This window comes from Oncorhynchus clarkii, chromosome 13 (genome assembly GCF_045791955.1).
Source record: "Oncorhynchus clarkii lewisi isolate Uvic-CL-2024 chromosome 13, UVic_Ocla_1.0, whole genome shotgun sequence".
Lineage (NCBI taxonomy): Eukaryota > Metazoa > Chordata > Actinopteri > Salmoniformes > Salmonidae > Oncorhynchus > Oncorhynchus clarkii.
In genome coordinates, this window is record NC_092159.1 from 34,583,625 (window position 1) to 34,601,989 (window position 18,365).

General features: G+C 44.8%; 1 protein-coding gene across 7 annotated transcripts in view; it reads right to left on the bottom strand.

The window, feature by feature from the left end:
* LOC139364575 (microtubule-associated protein tau-like) overlaps nt 1-18,365 on the bottom strand; it is a 43,906-nt gene that overhangs the window by 20,077 nt on the left and 5,464 nt on the right. For 4 of the 7 annotated variants that reach the window (XM_071101426.1, XM_071101428.1, XM_071101429.1 and 1 more), the window contains exon 2: nt 2,076-2,276. In XM_071101426.1, coding sequence (XP_070957527.1) covers nt 2,076-2,259 — 184 coding nt within the window. In that variant the 5' untranslated portion in view covers nt 2,260-2,276. Of the gene's footprint in view, nt 1-624; nt 712-2,075; nt 2,277-18,365 lie in introns of all 7 variants that reach the window. The other 3 variants (XM_071101425.1, XM_071101427.1, XM_071101423.1) reach the window with 1 other exon arrangement.

An 18,365-nucleotide genomic window follows, 5' to 3' on the forward strand; every position in this document is an offset into this window, starting at 1 on the left:
CCCTCTGAAGAACTGACCTCTCTCTCATTCCTACAGACAGAGAGACAGAGCGGAAACTAATTCAAAAGAAGCATTGGTCGCTGCAAATAATTAAAAAGAAGCACTGGGCGCCGATTACGTAAACTGAAAACTGGAGGAAGAAACAGGAAAAGAGAGGAGGAGAAGAGAGGAAAAGAGAGGGGGAGAAGAGAGGAAAAGAGAGGTCAGCAGCACATTATTTTGGGGGATACAAAGGCACTCAGAATCCAGGTGTTACGGGGTTATCTGTGAAAAGTGAAGCAGGCAGCTGTGAAGCAAGACGCTAAAACAAATGCATTGTTGAGGTAGTGACAAGAAGCTGGATGATTCGCGAAGAGGCAGAGGCCAAATGGAACCAAATGAGCAAATTGCTTTTGAAGCCACAAACAAGAAGCACAATCACAACCTGAGGTGGACTCAATTCCATTTCACAATAATCTATTCATGATAAATTTCTGATTCGTTTATGAAGTATTTCTGATTCATGAATCAATTCCTGAAACACATCGTGAATGGACACTAAACTAAATGGAATTGAGCCCAACCCTGCAGCTCACACAGCCCCTAATAGAAAAAAAAGGGGTTTGGATGTGAGGAGCGGCATACCCGAGAGGTCGCTCTTAGACACAGACACCTCTGACACTGGTGCACGAGGCTGTGATTTCAGTTCAGGTGACAGCTCCAGCAAATCTTCTACGTGAGACAGAGGCAAGATTATTAGTTAGTGAGAGAGAGAGAGAGCGAGAGAGAGAGAGAAAACAAAAAAGGGGGCATCACATCAGGTTAGTTGAAACAAAAGAGCGGGCTAGCCTATATTTTTGAGGTAGGTGAACATATTGAGAATGCAGTGAGGCAGTTAAGATGTACAGTGGAATATATTTTTGAAAAAAGAACAGCCCCCAGTCCCAGTGTGCCCTACATTTCCAACTCAAAACACAAGACACCTTGCTTTAGAAGTTGTTCCTTTTGTTCTTCAGTGGTGTAGTGTAAGCTGTACAATACGAGCGGTAGAAATGCCCTTCTGCGCACTAAAGAGGAAGTATTCTCCGTGAAGCGAAATACTGAGGCTAAAAATACCCGAATGGAGAACTTCAAGCAACATCCTTGATGGAATAAGCATTATTTTCTTTTCTAGGTATAGATAGACTCCATCATTGTAATATTTAAGCCTCATGTGGTCGCTGACATACTGTCGGCCCACAGTACAGTAACCAAAACCTAAAAAGCTGAGACAGCTGGTGCATGTCATCCAATAGAACTGGGCAAAACTCCGTACGTTAGAGGGACACTCGGGCGTATGCTACTGTACCTGTAGACTTCCAGTCATTGCGCTAACGATAGTTAGCATTGGCTGGTTGAAACTACCTCTAACCTCCTTCATACTGCACACAGAGACATGCAAATAGTATCCACAAGTTCATCTGACTGGGTACGTAGAAAAGGGACTAATTTCCAGAACCTAGAAGTATCCCTTTAAGATCCTCTGTCGATGACAGTAAAAAAACAAAACGTGTTTATATTATCAACATATGCTTCCCTCTCCCTGCTCTTGTGGCCTGTCAGGATGATTTGTTTTCACCATCTGAATCATGTTTTCTGGAAGAGAGTGTCGGGTCTGGATAATACAGGATAGAATGTCTGTCTGAGGAGAGACTGACCCAAATGATTACTGTTAACACACACACACACACACACACACACACACACACACACACACACACACACACACACACACACACACACACACACACACACACACACACACACACACACACACACACACACACACACACACACACACACACACACATTTGTAGGGTTATTTAACCATGCAATTTCAGGAAGGGTACTGCAGAGAACAGCCAACAATAACATCCTTGACCTCTATCTGTCTGGATGAAACAGATCGCCACAGTCTGCTTTTTACTATAAAGGTCTACAAGAAATGCTAAAACAGATTGACCAGATTCTAAGAAACGTATTTTCCAAGAATGTGTAACCCCCCCCCCCCCCCGCTGTCAAAATCTACAGTCCTAGTGACCTAGTCCATCACTGACCTTTCATGTCCCCAGGTCCCATGTGTGCGTCTGGCATCCCGTTAGGCTTCTTAACCTCCCGCTGGTCCAGGGGTTCCTTCAGGGTCATGTTGGCCAGGGCAGCCGAGGCCGTGGTCTCCCCAGAGTTGAATTGCAGGGCGGCGTGGCCGTCCAGGCTCGAGTTGAAGTCCTGATGCTGATCCATGGCGAAGCGAGTTCAGGCTGGGAGGAGAGAGAGGGAAGAAGAAGAAGAAAGACAACGAGTTAACGCTCCTTTCAGTTTGGAGACCTGCGTTTTGATGTCATTCACACAAGCTACTTTGGCAGTTGGAGACAGATCACTGCTGCTTTCAATAATGCCTTGGATGGGGGGGGGGGGCTCCGCATTTTTCAGACTGCACGGAACACGGACTGAACCGAGAGGATTCTAAACCTTGCGGTTGTTGTCGGCTTACTTCAAAAGTGTGTCAGAGGAGCAGAGGCCTGAGAGAACCAACCAAAGTTGGCGGGATCTCTGTAATAGGCTACAATGTCAAAGGGTGAAGGTGAACGGGAAGTCATTAACAACCACTCCAAATCGACACCCGGCATTGTTGGGCCTGTGCTGTTCCCTACAGAGAGGGATATGGCTGCAGAGCTAAAGACAGACAGAAACCAGCACACTGTTGAATTCTCCCACAGTTTTATTGTGCAGTGTATTTCGGCCCAAAGGTCTTAGTCACCAACCCAGACCCTTCATACAAGAACCGCAACAGATTTGTCCACTCATCCCAGGCAGCCCTAGCCTGATCCCAGATTTGTTGATCCCAGATCTCCTATTGCCATTGTCACACCAACGGACTGCAACACTGCGATTTCTATGTCGCCCCCTCATTAGGGACTGATGGGGACAATCGGGACTTTTTCCTTTGTCTCCCCCTTACTTTATATAAGCGTTATGTAATCAAAGGACTTTAGGAGCTGAAAGGGCAGTCGGCTTTGCTAACGCAGGCAGACGTGGTGCAACAACGAACTGGTGGCAAGGGGAAGATGAAATTCCAAAAACATTTGTCTGACGCCCTTTCTCAGTGATCATGATTTGAATGGACTAGGCTCCGTCTTTTGTTTCTTCAGGTTTTTGCTAGGTAGGGTCTAAAGTTCCATCATGTCTAATGTGGTACCAAAGGACGTACCAAAGCAACGTGGGCCTAACGTCTCTTGACCTAGCCTGTTTCCTCCCTGATTCGAGTCCCCAAGCAAAGCTGTCACCTCAATAGCGAGTGTAGAGAGACGACACCTAGGCTATTCGAACGTTTCAAGTTACTCTACAGACTCGAGGCAATCCTCCTTTTCCTCAGCTAAGATTAGATAATCATGATTCATGTTACATGTGACATTGAGCTAAAAGTATGAGCTACTTCCCTGTAACGGATGTCATCATGTCAGGGTTGGTGTACTGTAATGCGAGCATGCTTCTATTTGTTATGAAGCAAGATGGTGGAAGTGGCCAAGATAAACACTGGCCAACCATGAGGGCTCCTCTCCTGCTCTTGCAGAAACAGCAGCTCAGAGACTACACAACACGCATGAGGACACACACACAAGCGGGGCCCTCCTCTTCCGGAAGAAACCAGCTTTTGCACTGCAACTCAGAGACTACATGATCAGATGCACCAATAATAGGGTCCTATTAATGCGGGGGGGGGGGGGGTTCCTCCTGTCTTCTCGAAGGGGAAGTTCCTCTCAGCCTGCCAGGCGTATCCTGTTTCCTTTAAGTCCAGCGGTAAGGTTGGGGTTATGAGGGGCGTGTTTTTGTGTTTATTATTAAGAGGGTGATTGTGTTCTGTCATGCTTGGGGGTCACTTGACGACGTGGGCTTCTTCCATGTGTGCATTTTCTGGACTCCCTTTACAAGACCTTAGAACTGCGTCATTTAGCGATGCCGCACAGGGGATGGCTTTTGAGTTTCTGACCAAAACGCAATCTGCATCGGACCTGCATCGGACCTGCTTCGGACCTGCTTCAGACCCCTGTACTGGCTAAAAAAAGCTAACCACATCATAACTTGATCTTAGAGTCTTTTTTTTCTAGATGACCTCACCTCACTCGGAATAGGCATGGGCCAATAGTAAGGAGGTTGAGATCTGTGAGATCGGAGCACATGGCAACTGTTAGCTAGCCTATGTCCTGGATCAATAGTACAAGATGATATTGGTGAAGTTAGTAGGTAAAACGTAGTCAGGAGGAGAAGGCAAACTGAACTGGCACACAGCATTTAACAAACAACGACTGGACCACAGTGATCTTTTAGACAGAATATAATTTCTCCCAGTGACAGAAGCCGGGGGGGGGGGGGGGGGGGGGCGTACTGGGCAAGGGAGAAGGGTTGAAACCATGTTCTGGTCAAGCCCCCAAACCTGTGTGTGTGTGTGTGTGTGTGTGTGTGTGTGTGTGTGTGTGTGAGAGAGAGACAGACAGAGCAGTCACAAAGAGCATCACATCACAGCCCGGTGTGTACCAGAACCACAGCCCTCCTTATGCACTGTCAATCTACTGCAATTAGGCTACCTTAGTGCTCGAACAAAGAGGTGCGGGGAAAGACGTAGGCTAACTGCAAATAGGCTCACTCAGTTACTAAAGAGGAGGGAGCAGGGCCCCATTTAAGGGAAAGGGGATACCTAGTCAGTTGTACAACTGAATGCCTCCATTCAGCTAGTTGGAGAGATACAAAGAAATGAGGCAACTACCCAAAAACCGGAGGGAGAGAGGAGACCAAATTGGTGATATGATTTTGGATCTGAAATGCCAGAGGGGCAGATGGATGCTCATGTTAATCCTCTTTGTTGAGCATCCCACAGGCGTTTACACCTAATCTTTGTCCCGCACTTAGCTGAGCACCCTCCAACGCCAGGCCAACACACACACAACTGTGTAAAGCAGGGCCAATCATCAATGAATAGGCTAGGATATTCTACACACAACAGACCGAAGACTGAACACACTCGTCTCGCATCACTAGCGAAGAGAAAGAGCAAGCTACCCAGGCTGCACTGTGATTAAAGTTTTGTGGAGAAGAAAACCCCAACAAAATAAACATAGTTTTTTCTTTAGGAATTCATCCCAATTTCGTTTAAAACGTTGTAAGCGTTCACACCCCTAGTCAAGGAACATGTCATCAAAGGCAAAGCACTAGGCCTGGATAAAAATTTTCTCCATGTTTGACACGATGAGCCTAGCCTACACCCCGTTTATGTGACTGTTGATTTGTTGGTCCTGATTATTGTTTTACACCCAAGCATCGGGACAAGACGTGTTAACCAATGTCTCTATTAGTCCAGGACATAGCCTGAAAGTGGTCAAATCTCAGAGCATGTTAGACTGTCACCTAAAAAACTCCCCAGTCTCTCATCCCATGTCTTCTCCTCTGTGGATTGTCTCTCTGTAATACTTAAAAGGTGCAATATGCAGAAGTTGGTACGCTATGTCCTGGTTGCTAAAATTCTAAAAGTTCCCCTAATTTCAGTTTATGTGACAAAATTAAAAAGGCACTCGCACATCTGAGCGATCTTTTCTTTGCAGGTGCATGGTAATAGTTGAACAAGATGAGAAAGAAGAAAGAACACCCACACCGTGTTTTTTTCCTCCGTTTGTATAATAAATCAGCATGATTTTTTTCACAATCTAAAATATTGTATTTTCAGCCGTTTGAAGCTAGTGTGCAAAAACTAAACTTAAGAACGGGAAGGCTAGAAATAGGGCACATAGAAAAGATCTACCGCTTCTTAGACTTGCTTTCAATGAGAATGACAGATCAAGAACTCACATTTATTTGTGAATTTGGTCGGGTTGCCCAAAAAGTTACATATTGCAGTTTTAAAGAGCGGGAGGAATACAATGGCTGAGATGATTTGGAGCTCTGTCAGCCTGGAGAGCTACTCGCTGAATAGGACTTCTCTCTAACACACACAACTATACATCAGCAGACAGGGAAGGGGGTGGTGGGCGGAGCTAGAACAGCGCTGCATTCAGAGAGAGCTGCCAGCCTGCTGAATGGCCAGGCAGCGCCCAAAGGAAGCCTCTCTCTCTCTCTCTCTCTCTCTCGCTCCTCTTTAACATTCATAAGCAGTCGCTGCAGCAAGCAGAGAGAAGGAAAGAGAGAGGGGCAATCTGAGGGAGAGGAGGGGGGGGGGGTCCACTCTAAACACGATGGCGTCAGAGACGACCCAGCCCTTAACCCCACTGCCTTGCTGTAAGAAAGGCGTGTTAAAGCTAAAGGGGGGGGGAGTATCAGAGCAGCAGATAGAACAAGGACAAAGTATGCAGCGTGGGATTTAGCAATGTGAGATATTTGAAAGCCTTGAGCGCAGTCTGCAGAGATCATATCATCTGCAGTTCTTATAAATTCACCTATAAAAAAAAATAATATTCTCAAAGCTTTCTCTGATAATATTGTTGTTTGTTCTTTTTCTTGCACGAAACCTGAAAGGTTCCTTCAGTTTATCAACGATGGAGAGGATAGAACGAAAGAGCGGGGAGAGAAGGAAAGCAGACGACACAACGAGAACGAGACAGGGGGGGACTGTGTCTAAGGGGGGGATGAGGGGCGGTAAAGGGTGAGGGGGAGAAAAAAGATGGAGGGAGTGAAAGAATAGAAGACATAGATCGATACTGACAGGGAGGTAGAGAGAGAAGGAGACTGTTAGAGAGGAAGGGGACAAGGGGAATGAGACTGTTGCTGGAAGAGGGAAAGAGAGCGAGAGGAGAGGCAAAAGGAGTAAGGGAGGGAGAGGGAAAGAGAGCGAGAGGAGAGGGAAAGGGAGGGAGGGATAGGGAAGGTGCGCCTGCAAAGCCTCTGGTCCTTGCAGAAAGAAAGCTGGCGCATGCTCAGACCGGGGGACACACACGCCCAGCCCAATGCAGCGGCATGATACAGCAGAATCCAAAAGAGAAGAAATGGAGGAACTCTCCTCAGTCTTCTAATGCTTGGCTCTCAATCTAGCCTGCATCCCCAATGTCAGATGGTAGATACAGTGATAAAATAGAGACATTTTAGAGATGAACTGGAGACATTTTAGAGATGAACGAGAAACATTTTAGAGATGAACGAGAGACATTTTAGAGATGAACGAGAGACATTTTAGAGATGAACGAGAGACATTTTAGAGATGAACTAGAGACGTTTTAGAGATGAACTAGAGACGTTTCTCCTCTGGTGTCGTTTCCAATAACAATTTTTTGCAGAATAGCCTAGACGCTTTCCTCTCAGAATAGCCTAGACGCTTTCCTCTCAGATTAGGCTAGACGCAGCCTTCAGTTTTTCACTTGAATTGGTTTCAGCATACCATGTAAATCCATGTGAAAATAGGCTAGAGGCAAGTACGCGGGCGATTTGAGCATAACACATGCCGTATATGAGAATATTTTTAGGAGCTGTTTCTGGGGAGGGGGCGAACCTTATGAGATGATCTTAATGATCTGATTTGGGGTTTGATTAAAGCTAAGCCCTTTCAAAACAAACAGTTTTCTCCTCCCTTTACGTAACCCTAACCAACTAAACTCTTGCAAGACTATTGTTGAACCTGATTAGTGAATACTGCTCTTGAAATAGGCGACTCCAGGCCGGACTGCGTTGAAAGCAGAGTCCTTCCCACTTCCTCGACATTCACTTTCTTCTCTGTGTGACAACAGAGTAAAGCAGAACGTGCCGACTAAGAGAAGTCCACCTGACTGTTGTGTAACCGTAGAGTTCGAGGTGTCATTCGAGGTCTGCAGCTGGACCACAGGACACAGTCAGACAGAATTTTAAAGAGGAGAGGGGGAGAGTGGTTGTAGTCTGAGGCTCGGAGTGTTCGCTGCCCGTCCATGCAGATCCACACAACGTCTCAAATGGGACCCTATTCCCTATATAGCGCACTACTTTGGACCAGGGTCCCAAAGCAGTGCCTATAGTGAATATGGTGCCATTTGGGACGCACAGAATGACAAGGAGCGTTTGACAAAAACAGCTGGTTCAGCCGATTCACTCTGAGAAACAGAGGGGGAGAGTCAGGAGGAGAATGGGTGGAGCATCGCGTGGGACAGAGATGGAATGCAGAAACAGGAAAACAAGCTGCTCCAATGTGCTGTACTGAGGGTTTCCTGCTTTCACTGTCCCAGAAAATACCAGAGGAAGAAAAAAGAGCCCAGAAAGGCTACAGCAATGCATCCACCTTGCCCTCTCTGGGGCCCTCCTTCTGAGCGTCCGCTCTTAACTTTGCCACTGTTTGGCTCCGCTCGGGGCCGTCTGTACAGTAGCTGTGATGTGACTCAGCCCCGGAAGACTGCCCTCTTGGGAGGGTCGAGAGGGTGAAGCTGCAAGGCTAAGGGGAAAGCAGACCGGTTTTATGTAAAACAGAAGAAAGGTTTGTTCTGAAATTACCCCACAGTATTACACAATTTAGTTCACAAAAGCCTTGCATTGATTTCTCCCCAAAGAGCAAACCACAGCCTTCTTTCTTGTAATTACAGAGAAGATTAGGCTAAATTCAAAAAACAAGGTTTATGGTGATCGGAAACTAAATCCCCTAACGTTGGCTCTATTTTCAGATGCCTGAATGAAAATGTTGATGCCGTTTGTGCAACTCAGGCAGGCATTATCTTGACTTGATGAGAAGCCGGTATTGTTTGGGGATAATGCGGATCATGAACCCAGACCCAGCGGGGAAATACTGGGCAAAACTGGTTGAAATGACGTCACAATCTCAATCCGGTTCTGCCTGTAATGGTGAAAGCTTTGATCCCTTATTGATGTCACTTGTTAAATCCACTTCAAATCAGTGTAGATGAGGGGAAGAGACAGGTTAAAGATTGCTTTTTAAGCCTCGAGACAATTGAGACATGGATTTTGCCCTCTGAACAGCCTCAATTCGTCGGGGCATGGACTCTACAAGGTGTCGAAAGACTTCCACAGGGATGCTGGTCCATTTTGACTCCAATGCTTCCCACAGTTGTGTCAAGTTAGCTGGATGTCCATTGGATGGTGGACCATTCTTGATACACACAGGAAACTGTTTAGCGTGAAAACCCCAGCAGCGTTGCAGTTCTTGACGCAAACCGAGTGCGCCTGGCACCTACTACCATACCCAATTCAAAGGCGCTTAAATGTTTAGTATTGCCTTGTACCTTAAGCTTTCTGCCTTGTATGTGAGTCCATTCGTTTGATTATTAAACAATACTTGCGTTGATATTTGCTCCTCATGACCATTCCTTGATCTTAGTCAGCTAAACACATAATACTTGATTGCACATGGTTTAACTATATTTTATGGACTAATTAGGCTAATTGCTTCGTCTTATTACGAGCCTCGTGAGGGATATACACTGCTCAAAATAATAAAGGGAACACTAAAATAAGACATCCTAGATCTGAATGAATTAAATATTCTTATTAAATACTTTTTTCTTTACATAGTTGAATGTGCTGACAACAAAATCACACAAAAATTATCAATGGAAATCAAATTTATCAACCCATGTAGGTCTGGATTTGGAGTCACACTCAAAATTAAAGTGGAAAACCACACTACAGGCTGATCCAACTTTGATGTAATGTCCTTAAAACAAGCCAAAATGAGGCTCAGTAGTGTGTGTGGCCTCCACGTGCCTGTATGACCTCCCTACAACGCCTGGGCATGCTCCTGATCAGGTGGCGGATGGTCTCCTGAGGGATCTCCTCCCAGACCTGGACTAAAGCATCCGCCAAATCCTGGACAGTCTGTGGTGCAACGTGGCGTTGGTGGATGGAGCGAGACATGTCCCAGATGTGCTCAATTTAATTCAGGTCTGGGGAACGGGCGGGCCAGTCCATAGCATCAACTCCTTCCTCTTGCAGAACCTGCTGACACACTCCAGCCACATGAGATCTAGCATTGTCTTGCATTAGGAGGAACCCAGGGCCAATCGCACCAGCATATGGTCTCACAAGGGGTCTGAGGATCTCATCTCGGTACCTAATGGCAGTCAGGCTACCTCTGGCGAGCACATGCAGGTCTGTGCGGCCCCCCAAAGAAATGCCACCCCACACCATGACTGACCCACTGCCAAACCAGTCATGCTGGAGGATGTTGCAGGCAGCAGAACGTTCTCCACGGCGTCTCCAGACTCTGTCACGTCTGTCACATGTGCTCAGTGTGAACCTGCTTTCATCTGTGAAGAGCACAGGGCGCCAGTGGCGAATTTGCCAATCTTGGTGTTCTCTGGCAAATCCCAAACGTCCTGCACGGTGTTGGGCTGTAAAAGCACAACCTCCACCTGTGGACGTCGGGCCCTCATACCACCCTCATGGAGACCGTTTGAGCAGACATGCACATTTGTGACCTGCTGGAGGTCATTTTGCAGGGCTCTGGCAGTGCTCCTCCTGCTCCTCCTTGCACAAAGGCGGAGGTAGCGGTCCTGCTGCTGGGTTGTTGCCCTCCTATGGCCTCCTCCACATCTCCTGATGTACTGGCCTGTCTCCTGGTAGCGCCTCCATGCTCTGGACACTACGCTGACAGACACAGCAAACCTTCTTGCCACAGCTCGCATTGATGTGCCATCCTGGATGAGCTGCACTACCTGAGCCACTTGTGTGGGTTGTAGACTCTGTCTCATGCTACCACTAGAGCGAAAGCACCGCCAGCATTCAAAAGTGACCAAAACATCAGCCAGGAAGCATAGGAACTGAGAAGTGGTCTGTGGTCACCACCTGCAGAACCACTCCTTTATTGGGGGTGTCTTGCTAATTGCCTATAATTTCCAACTGTTGTCTATTCCATTTGCAGAACAGCATGTGAAATTTACTGTCAATCAGTGTTGCTTCCTAAGTGGACAGTTTGATTTCACAGAAGTGTGATTGACTTGGAGTTACATTGTGTTGTTTAAGTGTTCCCTTTATTTTTTTGAGCAGTGTATAATATGCATATGTCAAATATTACCCCACTACAATCCTGTAAGCAGTCTATGTAGATGCACGAAAAATGCTAATATCGATACCATGACTTGACTGGGATTTGTGCCACATATGCTAAAACTGTAGCATTTGGAAACAGTGCTAGGGAAGCTAAACCAAAGCATGGATTGCTGTCATACCTTGTCAACAGACTGCTTACAGGGTAAGGAAACCAATATGTAATTTCTGGTGAACTGCCCCTTTAATTTAGGGCAACAGACCTGCTGCCACTGACGGAGGCATAAAAATATCCCATGAACTCAGACCTACTGACCCGACACAGAGTGCCCATCATTCGTCACAATACTAACTTAGTCACAGTATTATTTTCAGTGACTCAGGAGTGGACGATGACGCGCATACCCAAAAGTAGGCTAGGTCTTGTATCTTCTACAAGGGGCACGGTCTTAATCTGTGAGCTCTTGTGTTCTTCACTGTGGTGACAGAAGCCAAAGGAAGTATCTACTTTATGAGCTGTGCTGCGAGGAGAGGGGACATTCCAGCCATGCTGATCACGCCCCCATCAGCTGACTGACCGACATGCTTCTCAACATTCCTCCGTCACTAGGCCTGGCTTTATACACTCCCTCAGGTCAGGGGGTCAGGGAGAAGACATTGTTGTCAGTCATCACTGATGTCGGTGATGTCCTCCAGGACACACCCTCATCCCCCCTTCACTTCAGCTCTCCAGAGGTTCAAGCATTGCACTGTTTGACTTCAAGCCTATCAACTCCCGAGATTAGGCTGGCAATACTATAGTGCCTATAAGAACATCCAATAGTCAAAGGTATATGAAATACAAATGGTATAGAGAGAAATAGTCCTATAATAACTACAACCTAAAACGTCTTACCTGGGAATATTGAAGACTCATGTTAAAAGGAACCACCAGCTTTCATATGTTCTCATGTTCTGAGCAAGGAACTGAAACTTTAGATTTTTTACATGGCACATGTTGCACTTTTACTTTCTTCTCCAACACTGTGTTTGTGCATTATTTAAACCAAATTGAACATGTTTCATTATTTACTTGAGACTAAATTGATTTTACTTATATATTTTATTAAGTTAAAATAAGGATTAATTCAGTATTGTTGTAATTGTCAGGACCAAAAAAAGTATCTGATTTTTTCATAATCGGTCGACCTCTTCTACAAACACCCTCGGACGCCAGGAACAAGCAAAACAAAGTTGATCCTGGCAGTGTGAACAATGCATTGGTATACAAGTGGAAAAGCTTCCAAAGATATCTTCCAAGGCACTCTCACGTGTCGGAAGTACAAATGCCTTAGTTTATTGTGGCTTGGCGAGGCTATTTCATGGCAAGATTAAAAAGACGCACCATCCTTCGATGCCACTGTGAGGGTAAAGCAGTGCTCTTCTTCCCAGTGTTCAGTTCAGAGCAGAGATGGGTGATGGATGAAGTGCCGCAAATAGTGCAGTTTATTAAGCTGATGGCTTCTGGGAAGCAAGGGGAGGAACAGGCTGAGAGGCAGAAGTTTCATTGGCCTGATAAATGTCTAGCAAAACATGTTCCCCGGATTTATGTAGCTGGTTGGAGGACCGACCTGTTTGTGCTACGTGGTTTTGAACTGGAGCTGGGCGATATAGAAAAATATCCATAGTGCGATAAATTGACCCATTGTTTGCGATAATGATAAATCTGCAATAAACTTATTTTTTTTTGGGGGGGGGGGGGGGGGGGGGTGCTAGAGCTGGGCGATATGGACAAAAAGTCATATCGCGATAAATCTAAATATTGTTCCTGATAACAACAAATACAACAATTTTAAAAATAATAATAATAATGGACAGTTAGCGTTAGGACCTTACATTAGCGACAGGGCTGTAGACAATTTTTTTCAAGTGCCAAGTAAGGCAACTGAGATGGAAGCCAATGGATAAAAAAAGTGCGCACAGTGGGGAGTAAGTCAGCAGCCGACAGCGAAACAGGAAGATATTTTCATAGCAGGAATCAACATAATGCATAGGCTATTACTGTTGACCAAATAATTTAGAACGATCTACAGCTCCCATACTCAATGGCTGACCACGAATCGGATACAGACACAGAACAGGGTCAATACAGACCGCGGGTCCCCCTCTCAAAATATATATATATATATATATATATATATATATGGATTTTATTTTCTTACTCGGTCGGGCTTCGACCCCTGGTTTTATATAAACATACATAAGACATAGACGAATGCGTAGAATTGCAGGAACTTCCCTTAAAACCGCAACAACAAAAAGTCCCCATGCAAAACGTGTAGTATGGCAAGAAAAAAATTGTATTATCAATCCAGACCTTTGCCACCTAGAAAATGTGTTTGACCGAACCTTCTCAAATAGTATTTGAGTACCCCTGACCTTCAGGAACGTTGTGTAGCAAATCACTTAGAATTACTGACGTAAACTAAAAGTTTCGGAAAGATAAAGGCAATGTCGGTCATTTTCCGTCTATCATCCCAGCTCTATTTTTAACCTTGTTTTGGTCACTTTCTGGGTATGCCGAAATGAAAACGTTAGAAATTGATGTAACAGGAATACTATTGAGAGTGATATTGAGTATCATTACCACACTGTATGCCACACTGTATTACAATAAGCAATAATAACCTCAAACATACATATTACATGTTTCAAACAAGGCCCAGGCCTTTGTGCTCTCCGTCGACAGTAGATTAGGACATGAAAGGAATCTGTTAAGGACGCAGACAGAGAAGAAGTCATCAAGACAGCTGCTTTCCATTCAGCCTGGTTTATGCAATCGGTTGAATTTCCTGGGATTAGGCAACATTCCAAACACACAAATTGACAAGGGTTCCTTCCTTTTTGAACTTCAGTCTGATTCCTAAAAAGGTTTAGCTATCATTCAATCCCGGAGGAGGTGGATAACTAGGGCGCAGTCAAGTCAACCATGTCATGACGTGACAGAGTATCGACCATAAATAAAATGGACGGCTCCGGCGAATCCATAGACATTCATGGGCTCAAAGTGAACCATCTATTTCAAGGTAGTCATCACCCCCGCCCCCCCATTTAGCAGCACCCATTTAGCCAAAACGCCTGGACACACTCTACTGTTAGGTCTAGGACACCCTCACAGTGCAAGAGAAACTAACTACTCCCTAACGGGCAAAGCTGGTTGCAGCTGCGTCATTATGAAGTCATTGGAATGATATCATCGCAACCAGTTTTGCCCGCTGGGTCTGAATCTTCTACTCAGCAAATTGACCAATAAACACACCTTGACATGTCTGCACGTTTAAGCCCAGGCTAACCAGAATTAATTGGCCAGTCTGCGACAGGTGTAAGAGTCTGCTACAGATAGAACACTTATAGAACAAGCAGCCTCTCCATTACGCAGTTAACAGCCCAAGACCCAGAGACATGTTAAGAAACATTGTTACCGTGCTGAGTCTGCAAACAGAGTAAGGCTGCATGACGTCAATACATGCGACTTAAGGCTGAGAGTAACCATGAATCAGCTCAATTATGTTGTAAAAGTAAAGATGACAGTAAAAACAAGATCATAGAGTCGTTTATGTTTATAGTTGAGGTTTTGGCTAGTGGGTTATGGGACTGTGTGTGTGTGTGTGTACTGTATGTGCTCGTCTTTACAGACAGAGGGTCACCCACTCCAGGAGTCCTGCCTGCCTGCTCCACTCACAGTTGGCTGCCTCAGTCAGTGGATCTGACCTAGTTTCCACAGTCAGTCCCTGCTATTAGGGATGGATGGGATAGAGGCAGCACTTCACCACACTCTCTCTCCCTTTTCTCTCTCTATCATTCTCTCCCTTTATTTCCCCTCTCTGTCTCTAATGGCATCCGTGTGGACCATGAACATTGGTCTCATACTACAGACGTGTCGGTGGAAGCAAGCAAAGCACTGGGTGCCTCGGAGGCCAGGGCAGAGCAGGCAATCTATAGGCAGCTCTCTGCAGCACAGGGCTCTTTGCTCAGCGCAGCATGATGAGAGAGAGTATGAGGAAGAGAGAGAGGGAGGGGGGGAAGTAAAAGAGAGCTAGAGCGAGAAAGAGAGCTGGTGCTGCCGACATCCTTTGGAAACATCAGTATCTGCTAGAAAGATATCAGAGATGCTCTCCGAGTGCCACTTGCAAATGGATATACAAACCGCTCATGCGTGCAGCATTAGGCTACCACTCCTCAGAGCTAGAGAACCAGCTAGTCCCAAGGTTCAAAAATACATGAGAAACATTGACCTTGTTCCTGCCCAGACGCCCAGGGTTAGCCCAGTGCTGAATCAGGACTCATGGGTAGAGGTCGACCGATTAGGATTTTTCAACGCCGATACCGATTATTGGAGGACCAAAAAAACGTCAATACCGATTAATCGGCCGATTAAAAAAAAAAAGTATTTGTAATAATGACAATTACAACAATACTGAATGAACACTTATTTTAACTTAATATAATACATCAATAAATAATCAAACATGTTGAATTTGGTTTAAATAATGCAAAAACAAAGTTTTGGAGAAGAAAGTAAAAGTGCAATATGTGCCATGTAAGAAAGCTAACGTTTGAGTTCCTTGCTCAGAACATGAGAACATATGAAAACTGCTAATTCCTTTTAACATGAGTCTTCAATATTCCCAGGTAAGAAGTTTTAGGTTGTAGTTATTATAGGAATTATAGTACTATTTCTCTCTATACCATTTGTATTTCATATACCTTTGACTATTGGATGTTCTTATAGGCACTTTAGTATTGCCAGTGTAACTGTATAGCTTCCGTCCCTCTCCTCGCCCCTACCTGGGCTCGAAACAGGAACACATCGACAACAGCCACCCTCAAAGCATCGTACCCATCGCTCCACAAAAGCCGCGGCCCTTACAGAGCAAGGAAAACAACTACTCCAAGTCTCAGAGCGAGTGACATCACCGATTGAAACGCTATTAGCGCGCATCCCACTAACTATCTAGCCATTTCACATCGGTTACACCAGCCTAATCTTGGGAGTTGATAGGCTTGAAGTCATAAACAGCTCAATGCTTGAAGCATTGCGAAGAGCTGCTGGCAAACACACAAATGTGCTGTTTGAATGAATGTTTCCGAGCCTGCTGCTGCCTTCCATCGCTCAGTCAGACTGCTCTAACAAATATCAAATCATAGACTTAATTATAACATAATAACACACAGAAATACGAGCCTTTGGTCATTGATATGGTCGAATCCGGAAACGATCATTTCGAAAACAAAAAGGTTTATTCTTCCAGTGAAATACGGAACCGTTCAGTATTTTATCTAACGGGTGGCATCCATACGTCTAAATATTGTTGTTACATTGTACAACCTTCAATGTTATGTCATAATGATGTACAATTCTGGCAAATTAATTACGGTCTTTGTTAGGAATAAATGGACTTCACACAGTTCGCAATGAGCCAGGCGGCCCAAACTGCTGCATATACCCTGACTGCTTGCACGGAACGCAAGAGAAGTGACACAATTTCCCTAATTGTAAGAAATTCATGTTAGCAGGAAATATTAACTAAATATGCAGGTTTAAAAATACAGTGCCTTGCGAAAGTATTCGGCCCCCTTGAACTTTGCGACCTTTTGCCACATTTCAGGCTTCAAACATAAAGATATAAAACTGTATTTTTTTGTGAAGAATCAACAACAAGTGGCATACAATCATGAAGTGGAACGACATTTTTTTTTTAACAAATCAAAAACTGAAAAATTGGGCGTGCAAAATTATTCAGCCCCCTTAAGTTAATACTTTGTAGCGCCACCTTTTGCTGCGATTACAGCTGTAAGTCGCTTGGGGTATGTCTCTATCAGTTTTGCACATCGAGAGACTGAAATTTTTTCCCATTCCTCCTTGCAAAACAGCTCGAGCTCAGTGAGGTTGGATGGAGAGCATTTGTGAACAGCAGTTTCCAGTTCTTTCCACAGATTCTCGATTGGATTCAGGTCTGGACTTTGACTTGGCCATTCTAACACCTGGATATGTTTATTTTTGAACCATTCCATTGTAGATTTTGCTTTATGTTTTGGATCATTGTCTTGTTGGAAGACAAATCTCCGTCTCAGGTCTTTTGCAGACTCCATCAGGTTTTCTTCCAGAATGGTCCTGTATTTGGCTCCATCCATCTTCCCATCAATTTTAACCATCTTCCCTGTCCCTGCTGAAGAAAAGCAGGCCCAAACCATGATGCTGCCACCACCATGTTTGACAGTGGGGATGGTGTATTCAGGCTGATGAGCTGTGTTGCTTTTACGCCAGACATAACGTTTTGCATTGTTGCCAAAAAGTTCCATTTTGGTTTCATCTGGCCAGAGCACCTTCTTCCACATGTTTGGTGTGTCTCCCAGGTGGCTTGTGGCAAACTTTAAACATCACTTGTTATGGATATCTTTAAGAAATGGCTTTCTTCTTGCCACTCTTCCATAAAGGCCAGATTTGTGCAATATACGACTGATTGTTGTCCTATGGACAGAGTCTCCCACCTCAGCTGTAGATCTCTGCAGTTCATCCTGAGTGATCATGGGCCTCTTGGCTGCATCTCTGATCAGTCTTCTCCTTGTATGAGCTGAAAGTTTAGAGGGACGGCAGGTCTTGGTAGATTTGCAGTGGTCTGATACTCCTTCCATTTCAATATTATCGCTTGCACAGTGCTCCTTGGGATGTTTAAAGCTTGGGAAATCTTTTTGTATCCAAATCCGACTTTAAACTTATTCACAACAGTATCTCGGACCTGCCTGGTGTGTTCCTTGTTCTTCATGATGCTCTCTGCGCTTTTAACGGACCTCTGAGACTATCACAGTGCAGGTGCATTTATACGGAGACTTGATTACACACAGGTGGATTGTATTTATCATCATTAGTCATTTAGGTCAACATTGGATCATTCAGAGATCCTCACTGAACTTCTGGAGAGAGTTTGCTGCACTGAAAGTAAAGGGGCTGAATAATTTTGCACGCCCAATTTTTCAGTTTTTGATTTGTTAAAAAAGTTTAAAATATCGTCGTTCCACTTCATGATTGTGTCCCACTTGTTGTTGATTCTTCACAAAAAAATACAGTTTTATATCTTTATGTTTGAAGCCTGAAATGTGGCAAAAGGTCGCAAAGTTCAGGGGGCCGAATACTTTCGCAAGGCACTGTATATACTTCTGTATTGATTTTAAAGAAAGGCATTGATGTTTATGGTTAGGTTTGGTGCAACGACAGTGGTAAATCATCACCCGTTTGGCGAAGTAGGCTGTGATTCGATGAGAAATTAACAGGCACCGCATCGATTATATGCAACGCAGGACACGCTAGATAAACTAGTAATATCAACCATGGGTAGATAACTAGTGATTATGTTAAGATTGATAATTTT